General features: G+C 41.2%; 1 protein-coding gene across 2 annotated transcripts; it reads right to left on the reverse strand.

Moving 5' to 3' along the window:
* Positions 1–362: 362 nt before the first annotated feature.
* Positions 363–24864, reverse strand: carmil2 (capping protein regulator and myosin 1 linker 2). 2 transcript variants are annotated; one of them, XM_028449846.1, is made up of 11 exons: positions 24639–24864; positions 19218–19321; positions 15479–16316; positions 13839–13943; positions 10821–10860; positions 8357–8425; positions 6439–6683; positions 6238–6358; positions 5952–6038; positions 4471–4581; positions 363–2642 (listed from the first exon to the last, which is right to left on the reverse strand). In XM_028449846.1, exons 1-11 carry the CDS (start codon positions 24738–24740, stop codon positions 2203–2205), a joined length of 2262 nt encoding a protein of 753 aa, XP_028305647.1. In that variant the 5' UTR covers positions 24741–24864; the 3' UTR covers positions 363–2202. The 2 variants fall into 2 exon arrangements, with proteins under 2 accessions (XP_028305647.1, XP_028305646.1); XM_028449845.1 differs by having other exon boundaries at positions 6439–6686.
* Positions 24865–26056: the final 1192 nt, after the last annotated feature.

The raw sequence follows: 26056 nt of genomic DNA on the forward strand, positions 1-26056 counted from the left end.
GAAGAAGGAATAGGAGCATAGGTGGTACCGTTGGTTATGATGCTGCTGTGGGTGTGTAGTGAGGGAGTATCAGAGAAAGAACATCCCACTGCTCAGATATTATGAAGTGAACAGAAGGGGTGAGCTCCCCCCCAACCCCCCCATGCCGCCAACGTAACGCCCAACCCCCCAGGGGAGGGCCAAAGGCACCCCCACCAACCCAAGACGCAAGAAGGGGTAACCAGCGCCGGAAACCCTCCATGTGACCCAGCCCAGCAGCCGAGACCAGGACTCCAGACCCCAGCCCAGGTTTGGGATTTGGGTTCAAACCCCTCCACCACATGAGTCATGTTCCCAACAATAAAGAGGAAAACACTAGAAAATTGTCACAACCCAAATCCATTTTATTTCATTATTCCAAGTATATGTGTGGATTTACAGTCTCTTCATAACTTTATTTCATTTCATCTCTTAAGTTTGTACATATTTTGTGCGTGCAAAGCAAACTCAACCAGTAGAAAATAAACTCTGCCAAGGAGAAGATAGAGGTTCATGTCCCTGACGGCACTCAGTGCCACACTAAGTCACTGCGGTTCTCATCATCTCACAGTGTCTCAGAGTCATCACACTTATTTACTGATGTCGTTTATAGTCTGCTGTTCTAGTAATCTAATGATAGTCTGATTGTTGATATGGGGTGCACAGTGGTTAGTGGTTAGCACGTCTGCCTCACAGCAAGAAGGTCCTGGGTTCAAGCCCTGGGGTGGACACTTGGGTCTTTTCTGTGTGGAGTTTGTATGTTCTCCCTGTGCTGCGTGGGTTTCCTCCGGGTACTCCGGCTTCCTCCCACAATCCAAAAACACGACTGTAAGGTTGATTGGAAGGAGTGAATGTGAGTGTGATGGACTGACCCTGTCCAGGGTGTACCCCCGCCTGGCACCCATGCGACACTGAAATACAGGAACAAGCGGGTCTGAAAATGGATGGATGGATGTATGAAAATCAACCATGATCATCCTGAGGATTCTCAGGAAAAATGAATCATCATTAAATAATTAGGTTAACGCTAACATTCTGATTGTGATTTGAGTAACTTCACAACTGTATTAGTTAAAAAGATGCTTGTAATCTGAGGGTCATCGGTTCAAATGTTGAGCAAGTCCTGCTCATGTTGTACGTCGCTTTGGATAAAATGTCTGATAAATGAAATTGTAGAAAAATTGAGAAGATTAATATACTATAAATGTACATGTGAAGTACGAGTTCCATGTGTGCATCTGCAATTTCACCAGTACAAGAAGAATCTCTAAACCATCTTAAAGCCCTGATGTTTGTGATCTAATACTAATCTGCATTGAAGTCACATGTTAAAACACAATGTGCATAGCAAGATACATGACATACATTGTTGAATATCACATCATACTCTGACAGTCTATGACACCACCTTTGCTGGTTTTTGTGTGGAAATACCACCAGGTTGTCTCTCTCCTTGTGCATAGGCTCTGTGCCAGTGGATAAAAAGTATGTAAGCAGCTGACAATATCCAAGAAACATAAAGAAACACAAATTTAATTTAACAAAATTTCCGGAATAATTTGAGGAAATTGGCAGGATTTGAGAGTTCTTTCAACAATTTGAGATTACAACTGTTTGCCATCATTTGATATAAAATGGGGAAACTGTGAGCCCTGCAAATATTGTGGAGTTTCATTGAATTTGAGCATTTGAAGTGACTGAGAGACGTACAATTGATATATTTGATTAAATTAGATTAAATTGGAGGCTCCAAAGGGCCGAAATTTGACACGTGCTTTACATTATGACATTATGAAGTTGTTTGAAGTGTTGAATTGTTATATAAGGAAGCTTGAGCCCTCACTAATTCTCCTGTGATTATGTGTAATGTCATTCACTGACACTTTAACATATGGCTTAAACTACCAACCAAACATAGCTAACAGCACAACGGAGAAGAAACATTGACAAAGACAAACTGGTTTCATAAATGCTACAAAGGAATGACACTAAGTAATTGATTTTCTCGACACAGAGCAAACTCCTGCTTCACTGAAAGGAACACGTGACATGAGAAAACAAGTGTGTGTGCTGTGGATTTAAACTGTCAGGATGGTCACTGATCATCTTCTGCTCCAGAGAACCTTTGCACATCTGGATCTCCTGATGGGGATGATGCACAGACCCAGGTTTGCACAGTGTGTGTTATTGAGGGGCTTGAGTCCTTTGGTCTGCTGCCTCCACCTTCACAGTGTTCTGTGTGCAGTGTCTTACATCCACGGAGGCTGAAGCTGTTCTGTAACTCTGTTCATGGCACAAAGGACTATGTGGAGAAGCTTGTGAGGACATTGATGGGTTTGGTGATATGCTGGACTTGTCAGGACTTTGTGGCAAGGCTGTGGCTGTACATGGACTCTTTTTCTTGGATTTAGGAATTGGAGAGGACTTTTCCTGTGCTTGATGTGGTCTCAGAGGCTCCTCCTGGACACACTGAGCTGCAGGTGGGCTAAAGGATAGGGGGATTTGACCTGCTGTTCCTGCTACTCCACCTTCACAGATGAGGCTGCTACCATCATCCTGCAACTCCAACTTCAGACCACCGGAAATGTTCTTTACTTTATCCAACTGCTCGTTTGGTTCACTTTCTGGATTAGACATACAACATCAGTTAAAAGGATGCAGGGTTTACAATAAGGGTTCAAAAAGCATTCACTCATGGTTAACCAAGGCCGGCCCAGGTCATTTGGGGGCCCTAAGCAAAATCAGTATAAGGGGCCCATAGTGATTTTTTTTGGTAAAACAAAAACATTTTGGTGCGTATACACCTATATTTTATTTGTCATTCCTGTTGATTCCTGTTGATTGAAGCAATTTCTGCTTTTACATTTTGAAACATGTAATCATTACGTGTCAAAAGTCAATTGAAATAGTAAAGTGCTTTTAAATTCATTTAAAGCAAACATAGAACACAAGTAAACACTCAAAATGGAAGTATTGAAAAAAAGTTAACTGAATAATTTCAATCTCACTGTAGACCAAACACACCCAAGTCAATTAACAAACACAATGTCTGTTTTGTGCATACAAAGTCAAACACCAGTGGTGGTAGAGAAGCCCACCAGCGGCCCACCATGTTTTTCTGAGAGAAAAAAATGTTTAAAGTTGACAGGAATTTTGAAATTATGACTATTATGTGTTATTATAAGCCATTCATTAACTTTACTTAAGCGTAGAGTCTTACAAAAAGGCACAATCTTGAAATATGGTTTTAGCAAAAACAAAAAATACAATTAAAATAAATAATATAAATTGTTTTCACTTAAGGTAAATCCTAGTGAATCTTAAAACAAGCCATTGCTGGTCACATTTAAAAGTAAAATAAATTAACATGAATAAAAAAGTGCAAACATGGCCAAGGGGTAAAACCAGGAAACTCAGAATCTTTAGTGATTGACAAGCCTACAACATGAAAAACGTGAAATCTATTACTTATTTTCACAATAGAATAGTGTACTGTATTTACATCAGATATTTGTTTTGACCAGCAGAGGGCGCTGGTAACCCAGAGGTTGGTTGGCATGCAGCTATTCTAGCAGTGAAGAAGAGATGCTATGCTAGCTAACAGAGCTAATAGAAAAAACGTGACTTTTACAGATATTCATGTGATATTACAGATATGCTTTTGGTGCTAAAGGGATAAGGAATCATTTATGAACATGTTTAAGAGTAGTAGGCAATTCCAGTTTTGATGTGCACAATGCACAGCAGTAACATGCAAGTGGGGTTGCCAGGTTGGGGGCCCTGTAGTGGCCAGAGGCTCTAAGCAGCTGCTATTGAGAGTGAGGAGTCACGTGGTGAGTTGGGTTGTTTTGGGGGGGGGTCTGAGCCCGTCAGCCATGATGGTGGTAGACGCCCCCAGAATTTCATGCATTCGCCAGAGCTTTACTTTTTGCATAGAGGAATACGACAAGGAAAAAGAGGAAAAGCAATGCAAAAAGAGAAGGCGAAAGAAAAGGGACCTTACAGGTCAGGTTAAGTAATGCTTATGAAGTGCACTCTAATATTTTGTTTTGTCAGGTTGCTAATGTTACGTAACACCTTACTTAATAAAAACCATAAGTAAATGATTACTAGAGGCATTATTACGTTTTACTACAATATTAATTAACAAGTAATTCATACACAAGGATAAATAATCACATTATGTAACTTTTATTAATGCTTAATAATGTTTTAATTAACTCTGTGCAGTAGACATGAATTAACTGCTTATAAATGCATTAACTGATATGCTCATTAAGGTTAGGTAAGACATTATAATGATTCATAACATAATGTTAAACTGTTAATTAATGCTTAATATGCAATAACTAATGCTAATTAAAGGACCCTGATTGTAAAACGTTACCAAAGCGAGACAATCAAATAAACCTAAACAGAAGAACTGAGCCTCCTGATAAAAACTCATTTTACCATGGCTTCTTTGTTCTTCCTTATTACTTTGCAGTTGTTCAATACAGGAAGGCAGGTCCCCTCTGTGGCCCCTGAAACGAACTGGTGATCTCTGCAGAACTGCCTTCAGCTCTGACACAAAGAGAAGCAAAAATTAAATCAGCTGTAATCCTCATCACGTAGAAACAAATAAATCCACATTTACTCCCTACGATACCAGAACACAGCAGAGATCCAAAGCCTTAATATGTTTACCAAAAGCAGAGTAGTACTGATTCATAACTAGTGTATCCATCCACAAAATACATGCCATGCTCAATCTGTCACTTTATATAGAACAGCAGAAACTTTTCAGCGTTTTCACAGGAACCAACGACCAACTTCTATCACAACAGGGCCACAAAACTGATTATGTGATCTGAGAGCCACATTATCAACATTCATGTCAGCATTTAAAGCAGTTTGTAATTTCTGCATTAATACAGGAAGGAACAAAGGGTTTGTGTAGTCGTTTTGTATTCTTTTCTCAAGTTTTATTGTTGTTTTGTGTGTTTTTAGAGTAATTGTATGTTTTTTGGAGTAGTTTTAATGTAGTTTTGTGTTTTTTTTGGTCATTTTGTTATTTGTTCTATAATTCATTGTGTCGGTGATTTAAGGGCCTTTCTGTGTTGTTGTTTTTATGTACGTGAAGTAATTTTTGTGTGTTTTTTTAAGTTTTTGTAAATGTAGTTGTCCTGTGTGTTTTTAGAAAACATTTGTGAACTATTGCTGTTATTTTGTGTATTATTCCGTCATTTTATGCGTTTACTTTCAGGGGTGACATAATATTGGACTGAGGGCCGCATGTGGGCCCCGGGCCACCGGTTGCCAATGTAATCCCAGTTGCTACAATAACCTTGTAATCCATTGCTTTCATTATAATTTTTTTGTGATTACTTCTTTATTTCCGTTAGAAGTGTATGAAGGTACACTGAACATAATCCATGTGTTCTTAGTCCAATCATTTCTGATCAAAGCCACTATCTTTGGTTCAGGTTGGGGTTTCTACCTATTATGTTGTTACCAACATGGCATATTTGGCATACATTTAGCTATACTTAGAGCCTGAACATTTGTTTTATTTTCAATTTAATTCATTGGTGTTATTATATATATATATATATATTTACTTTAAAAAATATTCTACATTTTGACACACCTTTTATTTTATACAGATGCCTTTGTTGAAAATAAATGAAGTTCCACTTGTGTAAGATTTGGTCTCTTTATACATGAGATGTTTACTGTACGCAAGGGAACCATGGCAAGATTTATTACCAAAAATAAATGTGAAAGTAACTTTTACTTTGTTTACTATTTAATTCAGCTACTTTTTACGTGTATGAATTACTTGTACTTGTACTTGAGTACAGTTTCAATCAAGTAACAGTAATTCTTTACATCTCTGCCTGTTTATTACTGAAGAGTCCACGCTCCAGCAGAATAATGAAGGAACGGTTCACCTTGTGTCATAGCGAGAGTGTCCTCATGGACTGAAACTGCTCTGCGCTGAGGAGGGGGCTTCATCTGATGTGGTTTTGGTAGACTGTCTGTCACACACACACACACACACACACGCGCACACACACACCCGCACACCCACACGCACACACACACACACACACACACACACACCCACACACACACACACACACACACACACACACACACACACACACACACACACACACACACACACATAGGCATATCAATTCAATGAAAGCTTGTCTGCAGATCACTCAGACGTACCTTCAGTCACTGACTGGACTCTTTCTGTGCGTTCCTGGCTGCTGATCACACTCCATGAAGGCGGGGCTGAAGGAAGCATCTTTCTCTCATTGGACTGTGTGTGGGTTTTATTTTGATCATCCTTAATACAAAGATCCAAGATATGCACAGTGTATTGTACTGGTGAATATGTTTGGAAACAACCATGTTATGCTATCTCACCTGTGCTGTGCTCTCTGCTGGTGGCTCACGAGGAGAGGGTCTCTTCTCAGAGCAGCTTGGAGAGGCAGCAGAAGGCAGATGAGATCCTCTAGCTGCCCAAGCAGCTGGAGTGGGAAGGGAAGGTTTTGCTGCTATTGCAGGTTTGGTTGGCCCGACACCTCCAGGGCACTCTGTGACCTTAGGCTTTGCATAAAGAGCTGGATCTGGTCCTAAAGGGTCTAGAGCTCTCACAGGGAACCTTGGATCTGCTGGAAACAGCATCAGAATCAAAGAATCACCTATAAACAGGCTTGATAGGTTCATTTGGATGGATCAGTCAGTTAAATAGTCAAACAAGGTTCAGCACTGCACTAGACGGGGCCTGCAGGTTTATACACAAAAATTAGATCATCCAACAATTCATGTCAGCATTTAAAATAGGAGTATTTTGTTAATTTGTGTTTTTGTTGTCGTTCATTGTGTTTTCCTTTATTTAGTGAGTTTTTGTAGTAATTATGTGTATTTCTGTTGACATTTTACAGTTTTTTGCATTTTTCTATCATTTTGTGTATTTTGGTTGTGATTGTATATGCTTTGAGTAATTTTTACATTTTTGAAGTTGTTTAATGTATTTTTTTGTCATTTTGTATGTGTTTTGGTTATTTTGTGCATTTTTGTTGTCATTTTGTGTGTTTTTGGAGTCATTTTATCTTTTTTTTCTTGATATTTTCTATATGTATAGTGTCTTTGTTAACTTTTGGATGTCTTGAGGTGATTTTGTGTATTTGCGTATTTGTGTATGATTTCTAGATAAGGCTCAGGTAATATAGTACACACTCTGTGGCTCCCACTCTGTGTCTAAATGTTTTCTAACATAACATATTCTCAGCAGTAGAGTAACCTATTCTATTTTATTACACATAGCTGCTGACTTAAAGTGGTGGTCAACCATTTCCTCTAGTCTTCATATACTGTAGCTCATAATGATACCCATGCATTCTGGAAAAGTCATTCTTAAAAAAGCTTTTAAGCAAGAAAATCATCATCTTCACCTCCTTCAGCCTGTTCCTGTTTGAAATGTCTCAGAATCTGATATGTCAAAGCCTCATTGTGGTTGATTTTAGCCATCAAATGACAGAAGTGCTTCTTCTGCTGGCTTTAGGTTGTCAGGGCCAAAATTGTTAGTTATGTTTATTAACATATTTACTCATAGACCTTATTCTTTTTAAGGCTTTAAGTTGAGACTTTTCATTTCTGCTGTCTCATGTTTTCTGCTCTCTTCTCGAGGTCAGCTTCCCAAAACACATCTTATCCCTCAGACACGGAGGCATCACACAGTCACATACCTACACACACTCACATAGTCACACATACACACCCAATACACATCCATTCATACACACAAACACCATATACGCACACACCTCCAACACTCACGACAATCAGGAGATACCAGAGAACTGGTTGTTTTGACCTAAAGAAGAAACTGTCTCTTTTCACCATCTTCAATCACCTCCACCCTGTCCTCTTTATCTCCTGGGGGGAGGAGGGAGGGGGACTGAGGGGGACTGAGGGGGTATATACGTGATGAGTTAGAACTGTGTGCCACTCTGTCCTCGGATCGCCTGGCCGGGCGGTCACTAATTTTGTCCATATTTGTACTCTTTTTTACTTAGTTTTATAATAAACCTTTTTTATAAAATCATCAATGCCTCGCCTGGACTCCATCACTCAACCAGAGCAATAAATCATGGCTCCAAATGAGGTCAACCGCAAATTTGCCGTGACAAGGTATATAAAGTGTGACCCAAGCAACAGAAAGAGCTAAAACCTGACTGGAGGACATTTTCTTTGAAAATACAGTATACAGCAAGCCTTTTTCTGTGTTCAGTGTTGGTAGATTTACCCAGTCATCAGCATTATGTTTGCTTATTAATACCTGATGAGGTGGACATGGTTCTTGGCTTCTTGTGTGTGGGAGGAGGTGCAGGTTTTTCCAGAATAGCACCTGAAGAACAGAACAGAACATGAGTACCACAGGGAAACTCTAGTTTCTTTAGCTTTCATACTAAAGGTCATTTATAAACTGGAGGGATTTTCTAATGTTACACATCACAAGAGCCCTCAGAACATTAAAATAAGAATGAAGTGAAGTGTAATTTTTTTCTGACCGAGGGTGACTTAGAGACATTTTCTGTATACAAATATGTGGTGATACAAACAGGCGGACGATGCTTTCTGTGTAGATGACTCGGATATATTCTTAATAACCAAAATGTATATTTTACAGGTTAATACCCAGGCCACTGCCCATTTAATGGAGTGCTGAATGTGGGAATTTCTAGCTGATATATTTTTAATATGTAACTCACTTCCCTCCTGTTTACCTCATTTTCCTCACATTTAAGACAGAAATTCATGCAAAACATTGTTATGTGTAATTGTATACAATATGTTCACATGTAAATATAAAAAAGGTTAAATATTTTAAATTCTAAATTTCAAATACATTTTAAATGTAAATATAAATGTTGAATTTAACTCATTCACTAAGATCTGAAATAAGGGACACACCTGGTAAACCAGGTGTGTCCCTAAATCCTTTGGTGGCGCTGTTTGCTCACCTACTGTGGAGAATCCACTAAGATTGCAGTGCAAATTGGTGCACGTGTAGATGTGGTTGAGACCATTCTATTTAAATTAACATTTTGCTCGTTCAAAGCAGAGAGATGAGTGCACAGAAGCACAAACATTTGGAGGCAGATGGACTTCTCTGCCTGCTGCACAAATATTTAATAATGTAGAAAACAAAATAAACAGAAAATGTTGTTGAACAAACTTTAAAACCTAATGTAATTTTTTCCCCCTAATATATTGTGGCTACTCTGTCAGTTCCTATAACTTTGCTCTTAGGTAGATTTGGACAGAAACCGTCCTATTGATCTATTGATACCATTGATCTGAGATACTGCAGCAACAGAGTCTGTCATTCAGTCTGCACCATTTGAAGATGATCTACTGAGCATCATCCAGCAGGTCTGAGTAGCACTGTGTCATGCACTGATCAGCTAATTCTGGCCTGACACTCCTGCCATCAACATAACACGAGAGTTTGAGGGTCAAAACATAAGAGAAAGACACAGGAGCTCACTGGAGTGGTGTGTCCGGAGCGACATCCATGGAGCTCCACGCAAAGCTTCTTCTGAACCACAGTGGACACACACCAGACTCCAGGGCGACCGTGGCTCAGGTGGTAGTGGGTCGTCTTCTGATCGAGAGGTTGGGGGTTCGATCCCAGTACCTGACTATGTGTCGAAGTGTCCTTGGGCAAGACACTGAACCCTAAGTTGCTCCTAGTGGTCGACTAGTGCCTTGCATGGCAGTCCTGTCCCACTGGTGTGTGAATGTGAGAGTTATTGGGTGATGGAGCTGATATGTAAAGTCTTTGAGACTGCTTCAGTGTGGTGATAAGCGCTATATAAAATCAAGTCCATTTTACCACATGGGCAGCCTCATGTTTAGCTGTTTCTCTCCCTCACACATACTTTACATACTCTGCATTTTCTTTCAGTGGCTGTTAATTTGACTTTATGTTTTATTTAAATTATTTTCTTATAATAGAAAGGTTAACTGGAGCATTTTTTCCATTTCTGCTAGGTATTGTGTCAACATTTACTGCAGCTATGATCTCTGTGAGTGAGCTTGCACCTACCTGTGGGTCGTACTATTTTTGGTGCAGAAATAGTCACCGCAAACAGTTCCAGATTTGATTAATTGAATGTGTCCACTGCGTTCATTTATTTGCATTTCCCCCTCCCATTTTTGCTCCCCTTGTGAGATACGCCTACTTTACATATTCATCAGAGGGAAATGTGCTAAATGAATTGTGGGCACATTGTGACATACTGAATGCCTGCAGTCCTAATTCCCTGGGGTTTATACCCTTATTAGTGCATAGAATTACATTTGCACAGGTTTTAATACCGCTAAACCTTTAGTGAGTCTGCCCATAAATGTTCAGTTTAAATCTAAATGTGAAATTTCTATCTATGAATTGGCAAAATGTATATTGGCCTCGAGGCTCAGAACAAAATATACCATCATAACATAAAATTAGCTAATGAGCAAATAGGGATGCATGGTACTATATGGCTATATTTGGACATGCTAGTAAATAAAAGGGGATATTTGGCAGATATTTAAATATCATTTTAATGTTTTAATTAAGATAATAAAACAGAAGATGTTATACAGTACATACTGAACAAGCTCTACATTTTAAACCTGAACAAAAGTACAGTTTACACCACCATGTTTCTTTATTTGTAACATGTTGCAGGTGTTTTACAGTAAACAAGTTGCCTGTAAACCAATGTGAAAGTTTAGTACTGTGTGCTGCTCACCTTCTGAGTTGGCCTTTCTCAACTCCTCATCACCTTTATTCTACAAAAGAGAGAAATACAAGTGTCACTTCTATTTTCTGCATATGTTTTATTTCATAATATTTGTTTCGATGTCTCACTATGGGATATACGCCTCTGCGTCATATCTCAGAAGCCCAATCTAATTACGTCAATCCTGATCGGCTGGTGAAATGTATTCTTCCTCCACAGGTAGTCCCTCCTACTATAAGTAGAGGGGGCGGAGAACACAGCGCCATTCAAAAACCTCTTCTCACTCAGAGCTATCTCGCGTTGCAGCAGCTTAACCTTCCATAGGTGGATCCTTTTCTGGATTCCATCGCCGGACGCTGCTGTTTGATGCTTTTCTGCTCTTGCCCACGCTTGGTGTAACACTGCTTCAACGCCCTGCACGGCCGTCAAGGGCAGACCGCTGACACCTGTTTTCGGCTCGGCTCACCTCTTCACTTGACGCCACACCACAGCTGTCAAACACCAGACGCAACACACCAGTTGGCGGCTCGGTTACAACACCGCCCTCACCACTCCACTACAGTTGCCAGGCGCAGGGTGTTGGTTCTCGGTTAGCTTAGCAGCTAGCAGCCACGTGCCAGCGCTAGCTAACCACTTTTTCTTTCTGCCTGCACACCAGCACAGAGAAGGAAATGGAGAACAAGGTCCCACACACTAAGGGGTCTGGAGGTTGGAGGCTCTCATCTGCAGGTACGGGAACAAGATTTCATGCCGAGACGCACACCAGGTCTGCTCAGGGTGTCTCTGGCTGGAACACGCCCAGCAGGCCCTGGACGGCCCCGGTTCCTGCCACCACTGCGCCGTCTTTACGGTGAAGAGCTTCCGCAGGCGGCAGGCGCGCCAAGTCAGCTTGTCGGAGCAGGGATCCTATCTTCCCCCTGACGACATTAAAACCGTTGCGAAGGAGATGGGGACCTGTGTGCAGACTGCGGTGGGACACGGTTCCAGCTGGGGTTCCCAGTCCGACCTCGCCTTTGTTCCTCCACCCTGGGAAGACATTCTGGACTTGGAGTGTGGGGAGACAATGACGTTACCTCTGAACTTCTCATTTCAGTGGACGATGAGGAGGACGATTTTTGTCACTCTGGCTAGGGCAGCAAAGCCCGTCGCCTCTGTTGCCTCCATGGAGGGAGCTGAGGGAAGCACACCAGCTTCTCCTCTCCCAGGCTCGGACATGTTGGATGTGTGCAGATGCGCCGCTGCCCAACTGGCCATCCCCTGGCCCGCCATCGTGACCGAGATGACCATGTGGTTCCCTGCGAACAGGGGTCCAGCAAAGCAACTGCTCCCTGTCTTCCCGGAGCTGCTGGACGAGGTGGCGCGTTCCTGGAAGAACCGGTTGTTCAGCAGCAGGAGCTCGATGCCGTGCGCTTTGTTCCTCGACTGTGAGGCTATGGAGAGCCTGGGCCTGCTCCGCATGCTCCCGGTGCAGCACACCTGCTCTCACAATAGTCTGTCGCGTCCCCCTGAAAGCCGAGCCTGCCAGCCAAGTCCGACTGCTTACAGTCCGCCCTGACGGAGCATTTCTTCAAGGCTGCTGCAGTGGTCACCTGCCTATGCCTCCATCTCCAGCGCTGTGCGGTCCAGGTCACTGGGAGAGCGGGCCGGCTGGCTTGACCTGGGAACCTTTCAGAGAACGAGAGCGGCGTCATCCTGGACATGGCCGTCGTTGCAGAGGGGATCTTTGGCTCCACGCTGGCCACTATACAGAGGCGCTGCGAGGCCAAGAAGATGGATGACAAAGTTCTCTGCCTCTGCTTACCCAGGAAGTCCCCGATCCTGTCTCCACCAGCTCGCCGTAAGGTGTTCCCGGTTCCTCAAGGTGCACAGTTTAAGACCCCTAAACTGTCTACTCCCCGGCTCTCCCAACCCCCAGGTCACGCTTCCTTCGGCTGGACTAGGGGTCTGGGATTTGCCCTATCCTGGATTTACGTGCTCTCAACAGATATCTCAGGAAATACAGGTTCAGAATGCTAACGTATGCGTCCCTGTTGCGCATGGTGAGTCAGAACAATTGATTAAAGTCTGTCAACCTGAAAGATGTAGATTCTTATTACCCAATATAACCTCCCCACAGAAAGTACGTACAGTTCACTTTACGGAGGATATGTTACAAGTACCGGGTACTCCCCTTCGGCCTATCACTGAGCCCAAGGGGGTTTGTACGGTACACGGAAGCGGCGGTGGCCCTGCTGAGACAGCTTGCGTGCGTGCAATGGATATGACAGGGAGTTTCAGGAGGAGTGATCAGCTCTTCGTCTTGTGGGCTCCGCCCCATAAAGGGAAGCCTGTTACTAAGCAATGTCTGTCACACTGGAAGATGGAAGCGATTGCTTTGGCCTAAACAAGTCAGGGTCTGCAGCCGCCTGTTGGCTTGCATGCACATTTGGCTCAGGGTTTAGCCACATCCTAGGCCTTGTTCAGGGGAGTGTCTGTTCAGGATTTTTGTGCTGCGAGTTGATCCTCGCCCCTCACTTTTGTCAAGTATCTCAGCTCCGTGCGTGGCATGGGTGGTTCTCCCGTTCTGATCAAAACAGTGCTTGCCCTACGGGCTGGTGTAACGCGTGATAAGCTTGTCTGCAATACGGGAGCTTCCATATCCCATGGTGAGACATCAAAACAAATGTTATGAAAGAGAACTATAGGTTTTTTACATAACCTTGGCTCTCTGAATAATATGAGTGAGATGTCTCACCAGACAGCCTTTCTTCCTAGGTGAGTGAGAAGAGGTTTGCTTATTTGAATGGCGTATTTTCCGCCCACTGTACTTATAGTAGAAGGGACTAGCTGCAGCAGATGAATACATTTCACCAGCCAATTAGGATTGGCATAATGAGATTGGGCTTCTGAGATGTGATGCAGGAGGCGTGTATCACATAGTGAGACATCTCACTCATATTAGTCAGAGAACTGAGGTTATGCAAATGACCTATAGTTTTTCATGTGTCTTTGGACATGCACACTCATGCTCACACACACATGTTGTACCTGGCTCATCTCGGCCTCGGGGGGCAGAGATTTGGCCACGCCAATTCTGTGGAGCATCACCTGGAGCCTCCGTTCCAAACTAGAGGAGCTCTCAGATGAATGTTTCTGTAATACATGAAATGAGATCCTTTACAAGAGAAAAGCACATACAATCAAACACAATCAATGTGTTTCTCAGACCAGAGGCCTGTACTACCAAGCTGGATTTTCTCTCACTATACGCTGGTTAACTTCTTACCGAGGTAAATCACTTTAGTAATTTATGCTGCAGCCTGGATAAAATCTGACTGAGCTTAAAAGTCCTGCCTCCTAACCTGCACCTGCCCAGTTTTAGAAGATCCTGGTTGGTGCAGATCTGACAGCTGTGTTTAGGAAATAAAAAATGTTTATCCTTTAATTTACTGATGACATTCTATAGGAAACTCTGTGTCTGACATTCTCCTTTTCCGCAAACCAGTGAATACATTCATTAAATTGTTCATGCATTCATTCATGTCTGCTTGGCGACACTAAGAGCCTCAGCAGGTACAGGTGTATGAAATATAAATAATGTCCACCTAATGATGTAGCCTGACTAAGCTCTATGAATGCAGCATGTCCCTCTCACAGAGTTCAGTAGAGGCATCAAAGTGAAACATTGCATTGTTATCCTAATCTGTGGGAGTAAGCTATGTAGAATATTGAGCAGACTACATGAACAGAACACGTCTGTGCTGTAATAAAATGATCAGAGCGCTGTCTGTTTTTTATCCAGTGAATTGATATTGCATAATCTCATGATTGTAACGTTAAGGGTAGTAAATAAACGGTCGCAATCTTGAAAAGGGGGGAAAACAACACGTCCGCCTCCTGTTTGTCAGATGAGAAAATGGTCTTTATTTCAATACATGAGTGATTTATATCCTGGTATGGCATACAACTATCAAGAAACACTACCAGTACAAAGTCCCAGCCAACGCTTGGATGAACAATCCAAAACATTGGCCCAATTTCACCGACCCAAATTTTTACAATAACCCGCACGGTAAAAACCCTGCGGTAAAACCCTCACACGTCATTAATAACAAGGTACTTTATAATGGTGCTACAATGGACATAACTATAACATATTGCCATTTAGAATGAAAACTAAAGCCACCGAGATCCTCCTAAAATCTGTTTTTGGAGACCGGTTTTTACCCATTTCCACCCTACCAGACTCAAGCATTTTCATCCGCCCTATGAAGTAAAGCCAGTGTTTTCTTAGTTTTTTTTCTTTTGGGATGATATAAAAAATTATATCTGTATTGATTTTTACATTGGACATACAGCCAAACACACAATAACTCTTCGGCATGGTGAAACCTTTTCTGTTACAACGGGAGTCAATACGTTGTTAACGTAGTTAGTTAACAATGTATTGTGTTAACTAACTTACTCGGATGCCAAACTTCCCAAGTGTTTGGTGAAGCCTGCTAATGGAGAGTTATCCCTGATGTATTTATCCAGCTTGGTAGTACAGACCCTTAGTGTGGCTGCCATGGAAAGGAAAACATGCACTTGCAATAATCTTGCACATGTACATATTTATTTTTATTATCATTCCTTTGATAAATCAACATATGTGAATATTACAGATGAACTGTTGTTGTCACACTGACCTTATTGGATGCTGACTCCTTGTCTTCAGTCTCTAACCCTGTCAGGAGAATCAGGCTTTGACTCTTGCCCTCTCTCAGGGCTCTCTTGGTCACTCTGAGCCTCCTCTCACCATATGGACTCTTTACCATTTGCACCTGCTGTTCACTTGAAAAGGGTGTGACCATAGCATTGGGGGTGTGACCTGGCGAGGCAGCAACTGTTCCTTCTGTGAGGTCTGGGCTTGAGGTGATGGTGGAGGAGGAGGGGGCAGCTTTACTGGGAGTCACTGTTGAGGGTAATGTCTTGGCAGGGGTCCTCTCTTCCTTCAAACAGCCTGCACGATGGAGGTCGGTTGCGTTGGTTCCTTCTGTGATGGTGTCATCATTAGAAATATTAGCATCCTCCTCTGACCTTTCCTCTCCCTCCTTCTCTCTCTCCTTGTCTCTCTCCCTCTCTCTATCCCTTTCTTTAGCCTCACGGAGAGGTCGAATGAGATCAACAATGGAGGTCCTTTTGACCTTGAGCCCCTCTCCACCGCCTCCCTCTCCATCGCCTCCCTTGGCTGCTCGGCCAGCTCGAGTTCTCTTGAAGGCGAAGAAATCACCAAACCTTTTCTTGATATTTTTGCTTGGGAGTGCATTGGTTGTGCTGGTGGGGTCTACAGAAGGTGCGGGGGAGGGGGAATCGATCAATGGAACATTGGTAGATGACAGGGATGTGTCAGGAGATGCAACAGAGGGGGGAGTGATATTAGTGCTGATAGGAGAAGGGATGATGTCAGATGGAGAGAAAAAAGGGGTAGAGGTTGAAGGGGTGGGGCTTGACTCTGTGGGAGTGGCTTGGGCCCACCGGCCTTTTCTGCAGTAGGGAGACAGCAGAAAGAGCAACAGACAAGAAGAGACACTCAGTTCTACAACTACTGGACCCAAGTCACATGCTGAGCTCAGGTACAAACACTATCCATGCACACAGAGAAGAATATCATTTAGGGAGCACTGCAGTTACTGCGTTGCAAAGCCTAGCATAAAGCTTAGAATAGGTTTCTTCCTTTAGAAACAATGTAAAGGGACTGTTTATTCTTGTTATAATCTATTTTGTGAATGCTGTTCTTTTGGAAATACAAGCTGAGAAGGACAATTTCAAATTTTCAATCCAGATTAAAAAATGGTGTGTATTTGGATCTTTAGGGGCCATTAAAAGTAAATACCAGGCGATGACATCTCACTTTTATATAAAACTAAGTGTGGCCAAAACAGAGCTGCCTTAACCTGCCAAAACTGCCATCTACCTTACTCTAATTGAGTATTATTACGTTCTAATGTCCGCTCCCTGGAGAACAAACCGGACAACCTGAAGCTGGATTTAAATGCAAGACGGGAGATGAGGGCGGCGGTGTTTGTTTATACACGAATAACAACTGCTGCAACAATGGTGAGCTAGTCTCATGTCACTGCTCTCCTGATGGAGAACTACTGACTATAAAATTCAGACATTGTTCTCCCTGATCTGTTATAACTTTTGGCAGTCTATAAAACTCCACCTTTTTCACAGTTTGACCTATTAGTTCAGCCAAAAACATGGCAATAGTTCCCCATTTCCTCTCAAAATTCAGGATTTGCTCATTTGTGTGCTGTTTGTAAACTTGCTGCTTATCTCCACAATGGCGACTTTCGGGTTGATGATGCTCCTTGAAAACTTCTATAGATTGGAATGAGAGAATTGTAAATTAAGAGGTATAGTGAGTACTGAGTAGATAGTTAGCATTGTATAATCGTACTGATAATTGCTAAATAGAATTATTTTCAGTGCATATTGCTTAGAAAATGAAGAGCAGATTGGGATGGGTTGGGAACACGGATTAGACATGCAGGTGGTGTTAAGGAAAGAGATAACAAGTCTAACATTCAACATGCTGTAAGCTCAAAATGTCATGCTTTTGGGTTAATAAAACAAACTGTGATCTAATATTCACTTCGCTGCTAAAAAAGGAGTACATCCCGTTTTCTGATGCATTTAAAAAACACAGCTGAAGTTCTATCAACCAAACCAGATTTGAACCTTCACAGAATTCAAAAACAAAGAAAACTAATTTCTCTGGATGCACCCATGGGTAGGGCCTCCGATTACAGGCTTTACCTTTTTCTGTTTTGTTTCATCATCTTTCCCTGTTTAGATGACTTTACTGGCTAGTAAAAATGCTGAAACTGTGCCAAACATGTTAAATAGGGTTAATAGAGTCAACTACTGACATTCTTTTTCAATGTTATATGCTTCAGATGATTTACAAAGTTGAGATAGTTACGCTAAAATCATGTGAGATTACAGTGTAGAGGCGTTATCATTACTGCTAGACCCTCTTCCTCTCTTTTAACAAGAAAAAAACCATGGAAATGTGTGATACTCCCAAGACATTATTTGTGAAACCTTTGTTTACTGCAAACCAACAAATCAACACCATCCTTTTCTTTGCATGAAATCCTGCGTAGCAGTGTGGTTGGAGACACTTCTGTCCTGATGTGTCACCCTGTAAAATGATCACTAATTCAGCTAATACACCATCAGCTACACCTGTCTTTGCACCAGTGCCTTTTCAGATTTGAATGGAATCATGTGAAACACTTGTTCATCCCAACACATTAAAAACACACTTCAGAGGAAGCTCTGCATTCATTTTCAATCACAGGATAACATGATCACTAGTCAAACTTTACAGTTTTGAATGGGATTATTGCTGGAATTGGATTTATTTGTCCATTTGTCTCTTTCTGGCCCTTCATTCACCTGTTTTCAGGTGGAAAATAACGTGTAAATGTGGGATATTGTTCAAAAACAAGAATGTGAGGCATTTCCATGTTGAATAAAGGAAGAAAGAGACGGGTTTGCTTACCTTTTTTTTGTGTCAGATTGAATTTTCTGTTTTAGAACAAGATTTTCATTTTTTCTGTACGTTTTCCACGATCACTGAATATCGGAGGCCCTTCATGTCTAACATAATGACACCCCAAATATTAAGGTACCCTACAGCAGGATTCTCCAACTAATTCTAAATAAAATTTGCTTTTGATGAAATATGCTGTCAAATGCACAAAGTAAATATATTCAACACATGATTCCATCATCTTTGTAGAAAGCAACGATCAATCTTAGCATAAACGCGTAAAAACATGTTGCACTTCTATTACTAATTAAAAGATGTGTTGTTAGAAAGACATGTAATCGACAATAACCTAAATTACATATTTACATGCACAGGAGGTGCTGCTGTTAAACAGAAGCATTGTATAGTGCTGTTAGTTAAAGCGTAGCAGTTAAAGAGTGTAGTTACGTTCGTATCATCAGATCTTCTCAAAATAAGTCCAAATGCCTCCAACTTTGCTCTTTTAGAGCCCATGTTAACAAGTTCAGTTTGACCAAGTATTAAATGACCTGCTTGTTCCAACAGGCTATAGTCAGCTGATGGACTGGAAGCAGTTAGCAGTGTTGATTTTGAAAACAAATGTTGATTTAGTTTGGGTTTTAGTATTTTGTCAAAAATGCAATTCCGTTTTAATTTAGTAATGAGAATTGCTTGAAGTTTGTGGTTCCACAACAGTGCACTGAACCCTTATGATCTAAATCCATGGGGACTTTTCAAAGAGCCACTTATAGAAATTGTTTTAAAAATAAAGACATTGATTGATATAAAGCGACTGATTATGGATTAAACTAATCTTTCCAACACAGTGCAGTGTACAGTGTGGATGTTTTGTTTGAACTCACAGTGCATAGTCAGGGAGGATCTTCTTGGTGAAGAACTCCTCTACTCCTTCATCAACTCTGCCCATCGCCTCATTGGTGTCATAGTCTACCTCTGACACCGTCTCCTGTGGGGAGCACAACAGCATTGCATCATTCACTTTTTACTAGCGGTGGGACGCTATACAAAGTTCATGAGACCGGACAACATACATTAATGGATAATTATGGACATGGGAAAAAAAAGGTCAAAAAAATGCAGTTAGAAAAATAACCATGTTTTTATTTGACTTTACACTGGCGATACTTACATACTTACTCTAGGTATGAGCTTTTCAACTCAAATGAATGTTGAATAAACAATAACATAAATAACACCAATGTTTCCTATTTGAAGTGAAAAAAGTGTAACTCACGCAAAAACAGAAATTGAGCATTAATGCCCGTCTAAAATTAAAACATGTCGTCACCATGACATTCTTCAAACAAATATTCCTATCCATGCATTAACTTTGCACTACAAGTTTTTTTTTAAACCATCAAACTAGAACAGTCTACACAGCTCAGATTTAAGATATGGGATGGAAAGGTATGCTTATTAACTCCCCACAATCTCTTCACAAATATAGCAATATCATTTGTGCCATCGACATATATCTTGTGATGTTCTAATATCGCAATATCTTGTTGCATGATATATCATTTCACCTTTACCTTTTGTAAAAGAGTGTCTTCTCTCCTACTTCTTTTTTTTACATAAGAACTGATGGAGTGATATCTGCAGAGGTTTGTTTGATCAGTGTTAAAAATGCTGCGGTATGACTCCTTTAATCTTCTCATGTTTCTCCTTCTGGTTTATCCACCACTCCTATGAGAGGCATTTTCTAAAGGTCAGACTGGCTCTTTGCCTCAGCATTCTTCTGCATATTTGGCAGTCATCTGCCTGCATCTAGACCATAAGCTTGGTCTATATACGTGTAGTGTCAAGGCATCCTTAAGAGTATCCTTTTAGTTGGATCTCAGTGAATTAGAAGAGCAGGCCATGAACACAACACATGAGCAACATGTGTTAGCAGCACCTTAGCTACATTCAGCATGTCCCAAGCATTTGGTGTAACCAACAGGGACAAACCCTCCCATTGGTGAACCCACAGACACAATGATGTGACAGTCACAGAGAAGATGCTGAAGAAAGTGTTCCAACACTAGAGCTCCAGGTTCATACCTGGGCTACTCAGTAGATGATTCTGACACAACCAATCTTCCATGGTATGAGGTCAATCTTTGGTTAAAATGACAGACAGACAAACAAATAAATGCCAGTGATTATATAACATTCTTGTTGGAGGTAATAATGAGAATAATAGGTAAGTTACAAAGAAAAAGTCAGTTTTTCTTTCACAACAAAAACCCTGAAAAGCTGAAAAAACTAAATCTATTAGCACATGTGCTAGCTGTATAGCTGTATTGTATTGGCTTTGTAGGATTGTCCTGTGTGCTGGGGCCACACCAAGCTTAACTCTCACCATTAACAATTAACACATTTTTCAGCTGCTCTCAGGTTGGATTCAGTTATTTGTTTTAGTCTCTTAACCATCCAGGATTAAATGTCATTTATTTACGTCTATCATGCACAGTAGTCAAATTATCCAGTGTTTTTCTTTTTGGTGTCAAAAAGTGACAACTAAAACTAACGATGTCCCGATCCAATCACATGATCGGAAATCAGGCCAGATCACGTGGTTTCAGACTCGGACGTTATCTCCTGATCAGGACTCGGATATGTATGTATATTTATTATCATTATAGGGGTGTGTGGTATACCGGTTCATACCAAATACCGCTATATATTTTAGTTATGATATACATTTTTAATATACCGCCGTACCGGTATATTGATTACACAGCCTTCAGAATGCTACGCTGCACCGCGTCAGACCGGAGCCTTTTCAATGTTGCACTGTGAAGGTAAACAGTAGCGCTCTGGTTACCATGGTTACGGTGTAAATGATTAAGAAAGCTCTGAAGCTGCAGAACTTGATGACACAGAATAACTTGTGTCAAAAAGAGGAGCCCTGTCTGTTGTTTGGTCAGCAGAACAAGTTGGATGCAGAGCAGAGGTGGAGAGTTAGAGTTAGTTCTCAGACGTTTGTGAATAGAGGAGTTCAACAGCAGGTAAATCCCTACAACATTTGTTCTGTTTAGAAGAAACAAAACGTGTCGTTAGCCTCTCTGCTAACTAGCCTGATGCTAGTGTGTGTGCGCACTGTGCACAGATGTGTGAGGGCGTGTTTGTCTTCTCCGCACAAGTGTTTGTGTGCGCGTGCTCATCCTAAATTAATCTACTGTAGTATTTACTATATCAAGCGCCTACAGCAAGACGTGCAGGTGTGTTCTAAATCAACCTCTATCTGCAGACCTCACACACTTTATTTAATAAGCATTTAATAATGCCAACAAAATTAAGTTGTCATATTTTTCATCAAGAAAAACATACATTTCAATCTGAGAAACTAAATGAGGAAAGTAAACATTAAGAGTGTAGTTCCTAAAAGCACATTACTGCCTTACTTTACAGCACTGTGGCACTTTTATTTTCTTATTTGTTGACATGCCTATTAGCTATTTTAAGATGAGGCATTATTCATTTTTATATTGGACATTTTTATTTAATATTATTTAATCTTGCATTAAAGTCTAAAGTGATTTTTTTTAATGTATTTATTGCTGGATTGATCACAGAAGTGCTCTGTTTAGGGTTGAATATTAAAATGAGGTGAATTAAATAAATAAGGGACATCCTGGATCTGTTTTTTACTCTTCTTTATCTTTTTAATGTATTAGAGAAGTATCGGTTCGGGACTCAGTATCAGCCAAATCTCAAAATTCAAGGACTCAGAGGCAAAATAAACCTGATGGGGACATCCTTAACTAACTGGACATGACATTTCTCACATAGGGAATGGTTTGAGGTGTAACCTACAGAGAGAATTGTTCCAACTGGTTAAAAGATTAACACCTGCAGAGAGAGGTAGCAGTAGTGTTTGTAAAACTAATCCATTTAAATCCAAAAAGACAAAGAACAAAAGAAAAGAATAAACTAAGGAAATAAAACCTGACTTCACATTGTGGAGGAAAGATGCTGGAGGAGGGAGAACACAGAACACATTGGGTTTCTAAACACTCTGCTGAATAATGAGGGAGGCTGATTAGTAATGAAGCACACCTGAGGAGCCTAATCACTCAACAGCACAAACACACTGAGAGTGGAGACACAAGAATGAACAAAGATATCAAAACATGAAGTACAAACCTAAACTGAAATATTTCACTGAAGTGTGAGTATACAACTTCCTGATAGCATCAAAGATACACAACTACTGCCTCCTGTGAGTCTGTGACGGTGTATGGGTAGATCTACAATGGTAAAACCAACAGCGACGGGTTCAGCGACGTTAGCAAAGTCATGACCTTGAGATTCACTGCTTCCTTTGGCATCACTTTGGATTGTTATCCTGGGACTACTGCGTGAGCTATTAGCACACTGACAGCCATGTGTTTGTCATTCTCTCTGTGCCTCAAAACACAACAGGCCTTCACCTCAGTGGGTCAGAGGTCCAGATTACAGCAGGATTTACTGTACACGGACAGGAAAGGCAATAAAAGCTTGAACCTTGGTATCCTCAAACATTTCCAAGTGATCGCTTTTAATTTGGTAAAAATTCAGTATCTGTTAAGGGTCAAACATACGTAGGTGGAACGGATTCATAGTCGAGCACAGCTGCCGCCAAGTACGTTCCAGTAAATTCCTACATTTCCCACAATCCTTAGTGCTTTTCTCTGTAATCCTTGTACTCTTTCTGGGATGTGTTTCAAAGGTGTCTGCACTGTACTGCCAGTCTTTCCTCTAAGCTCGTGTCCATCTGTCCTGCTCTGTTTCACCAGGTGGTGAAATACAGGTCGTTGTTACATTTAATGTGGGTCGATGTAAATTGAAATAAATACATGCCGAGCAGTGTTTTGTGTGACACCAGAGCGGAGTCCGAGCGGTCATAAAACTTGAGCTTTGTGCTCACGGGCCTTGTGGACCTCCAGTAGTTCACTCTGCATACATTCAGCCCCAGTATGTTTGAGCCTTTAGTGTGAGAGATATTTGTTTTATTCCTGTATTTTTCAATGTTAGCCTCTGGTAGGCTCTGACACTCTGAATTCTGTTGCTTTAGCTACATGCTAGTTTCCAACACACACTCTTTGTGCACTGTTTACATACCCCCAGGGTCATGTTGCAGTCGGATGGACTGGATCATGGTGATAAATCAGCCAAAAATGTTTGCATCAGCCTCCCCCATTGTACGTGCCACTTCTCAGAGCATAAAGAAGACTCTGTACACACACACGTACAGTATGCTTGTGGTTCTCACCTGCATGTGTGCAGGAGCAGCAGGCCTGCTAAAACTTTCCTTATGACTAATTAGTATAAACAAAACTGTACTGAAATAGCATTACTCTTGTCATCTGTCCTTAGAGCTGTTCAATCAAAAGATCCGTGAAGAACGTAGAGAAAACCAAAGTGTTCCAACATCAAAGCATCAAACGCCACAATTCATTTGAGATGATGTAAAAAGTAACAACAAATATTTGAATGTCACTGTTCATTGCATCATGACACTATATGACTATGAGCACTGCCATATGTAATCATTTCATCTGATTATCTCTGTGTCCTCAAGCTAATGGCTCGGTTCAGATACCACAGCACACCTTCAGAGATCTACAGAACATGCATGATGTGATGAACCAGGGTGTTATTGGTCAATGTGTTGTGTTGTGTTTCATCAACTACTGATTAGTGGACAAACCACAGCAACAAATACAGTATGTTTATGTTTCCCATCAGTGATAGTGTACAATGTAGAGTTCAGCATGTAGAGGAAAGTGTTACACATCAGCAGAATATACTGGGACAGCACTCAGAGAGAAGAGGAAGCCCCTTTCATCGGAAGAGAGAGAGAGAGAGAGAGAGAGAGAGAGAGAGAGAGAGAGAGAGAGAGAGAGAGAGAGAGAGAGAGAAGAGAGAGAGAGATTTGTATGAAGTGAGGGAACACCACTGGCCAAAACCTATGAGCTTGTTTTTTTCTTGTGTTTTTTTACACAAGCTCACACAGAAATGCACGACAGACATAAATGAGATAGATAGATAGATAGATAGATAAATAGATAGATAGATAGATAAATAGATAGATAGATAGATAGAAAGATAGATAAATAGATAGATAGATAGATAGATAGGTCAGTAGATAGATAGATAGAGAGATAGAGAGATAGATAGATAGGTAGAAAGATAGATAGATAGATAAATAGATAGATAGATAGATAGATAGAGAGATAGTGTGTTGTGTCATCACATAATAATGATCTTGGTGTATGTGTGTGTGTGTGTCTCACCTGGGGCCTGGAGGAGGGTGGTTGTGTACGTGTGCGCCGAGGCCGAGGTCTGGAAGCGGTGTAGTGCCTCAGAGTCTGACCCTGGGTGGGTAGGGGCTCCATGAGGATAAGGGGGTATCCAGTGTGTGGAGCAGGCCTGGGCTGGAGCCTCCAGTCCGCTCAGCTCACCACGATTAGCTGCTTTTCCTCAGGATGGAGCAGAGCAGAGTGAGACTGGGAGGAGAAACGGATGATGCTCTGCTTCTGCAGCATCCTCCGGAGGGGGAGGGGGACATGGAAGAGGAGAGGGAGGGGCCTGGAGGTTGTTGTGGCAACCAGAGGAAGCTCCACCTTCCTCACCTCTCTTCTTCCTCTTTCACTCCTGATATTCCTGAAGAGCTGCAGATAAAGCCTGACAGGCTGAGGACTGAGTGAATGGGAAACATTATGGAGTGGGTAAAGAGTACTGATATATAATTTATAATACTCAACAAGAAGTACTGTTACATTATTGAAACTGTACTCAAGTACAAGTAAAACGTAGCTGAATTAAATAGTACTCAAAGTAAATGTCACTAGTTACTTTCATCCCCCACGTTTATTTTTAGTAATACATTTTGCCACGGTTTCCTTGCATACAGTAAACAACTCATGTATAAACTTAAAAAGAAAGAGACCAAATGTTGCTGTTTGTCAATATGTACAATTCTTTAAAAACCAACTAACCAATTAGTTACATTTGAAATAAAATTCTCAGGCTCTTATGGCGCATTTCCATTGGCGGTATCGGCTCTACGCGGCTACGCACTCCTCGTTTCTGTGACTCACTGCTGTTTTTCCGGAACGTTTCCATTGAACACCAACCTGACACGCAAAAGTGCCAGACTTCACGGGTTGCAGTTTTACAGCTGCTTCTTTTTTTGGAAGCTCAACAAAGGAGGTAATAAAAAACAGCACCAGGTACCACAGAGGAGGTACTTTTTACCAGTGGAAACACGCCGTAAGTATAGCTACATTCAGCCACTCTGAAACTGTGCCACATGGGGAACAACATAATAGGTAGAAACTACAACCTGGACAGAAGAAAGTGGCTGGGCTTTGATTAGAAATTACACAACGAACAACCAATGGATTATGTTCAATGGTCTCTAAATAAATAAACTAGTTGATGAAGAGACCATGAAACTGAAAAACATAATCACAAAAAAATTATAATTTACTCAGTAACGTTTGTGTGTAGAAATGTAACAAATTACTTTGCTTATTTTAAAATGTACTAAAGCACAAGTAAAATTGCTGGTTTAGAAATATACTCAAAAAAGTACAAGTACCCATAAAAGTTACTCATTAACACTTTGGTAAAGGGTAGTGCATACAAAGCTGCTCCATGTTTAGGACATTTTGTCTATAAAAGCGTTCAGTAACAAGCGTCACTGCAC

This window comes from Gouania willdenowi, chromosome 6, assembly GCF_900634775.1.
Source record: "Gouania willdenowi chromosome 6, fGouWil2.1, whole genome shotgun sequence".
In the NCBI taxonomy this organism is placed as follows: Eukaryota; Metazoa; Chordata; class Actinopteri; order Blenniiformes; family Gobiesocidae; genus Gouania; species Gouania willdenowi.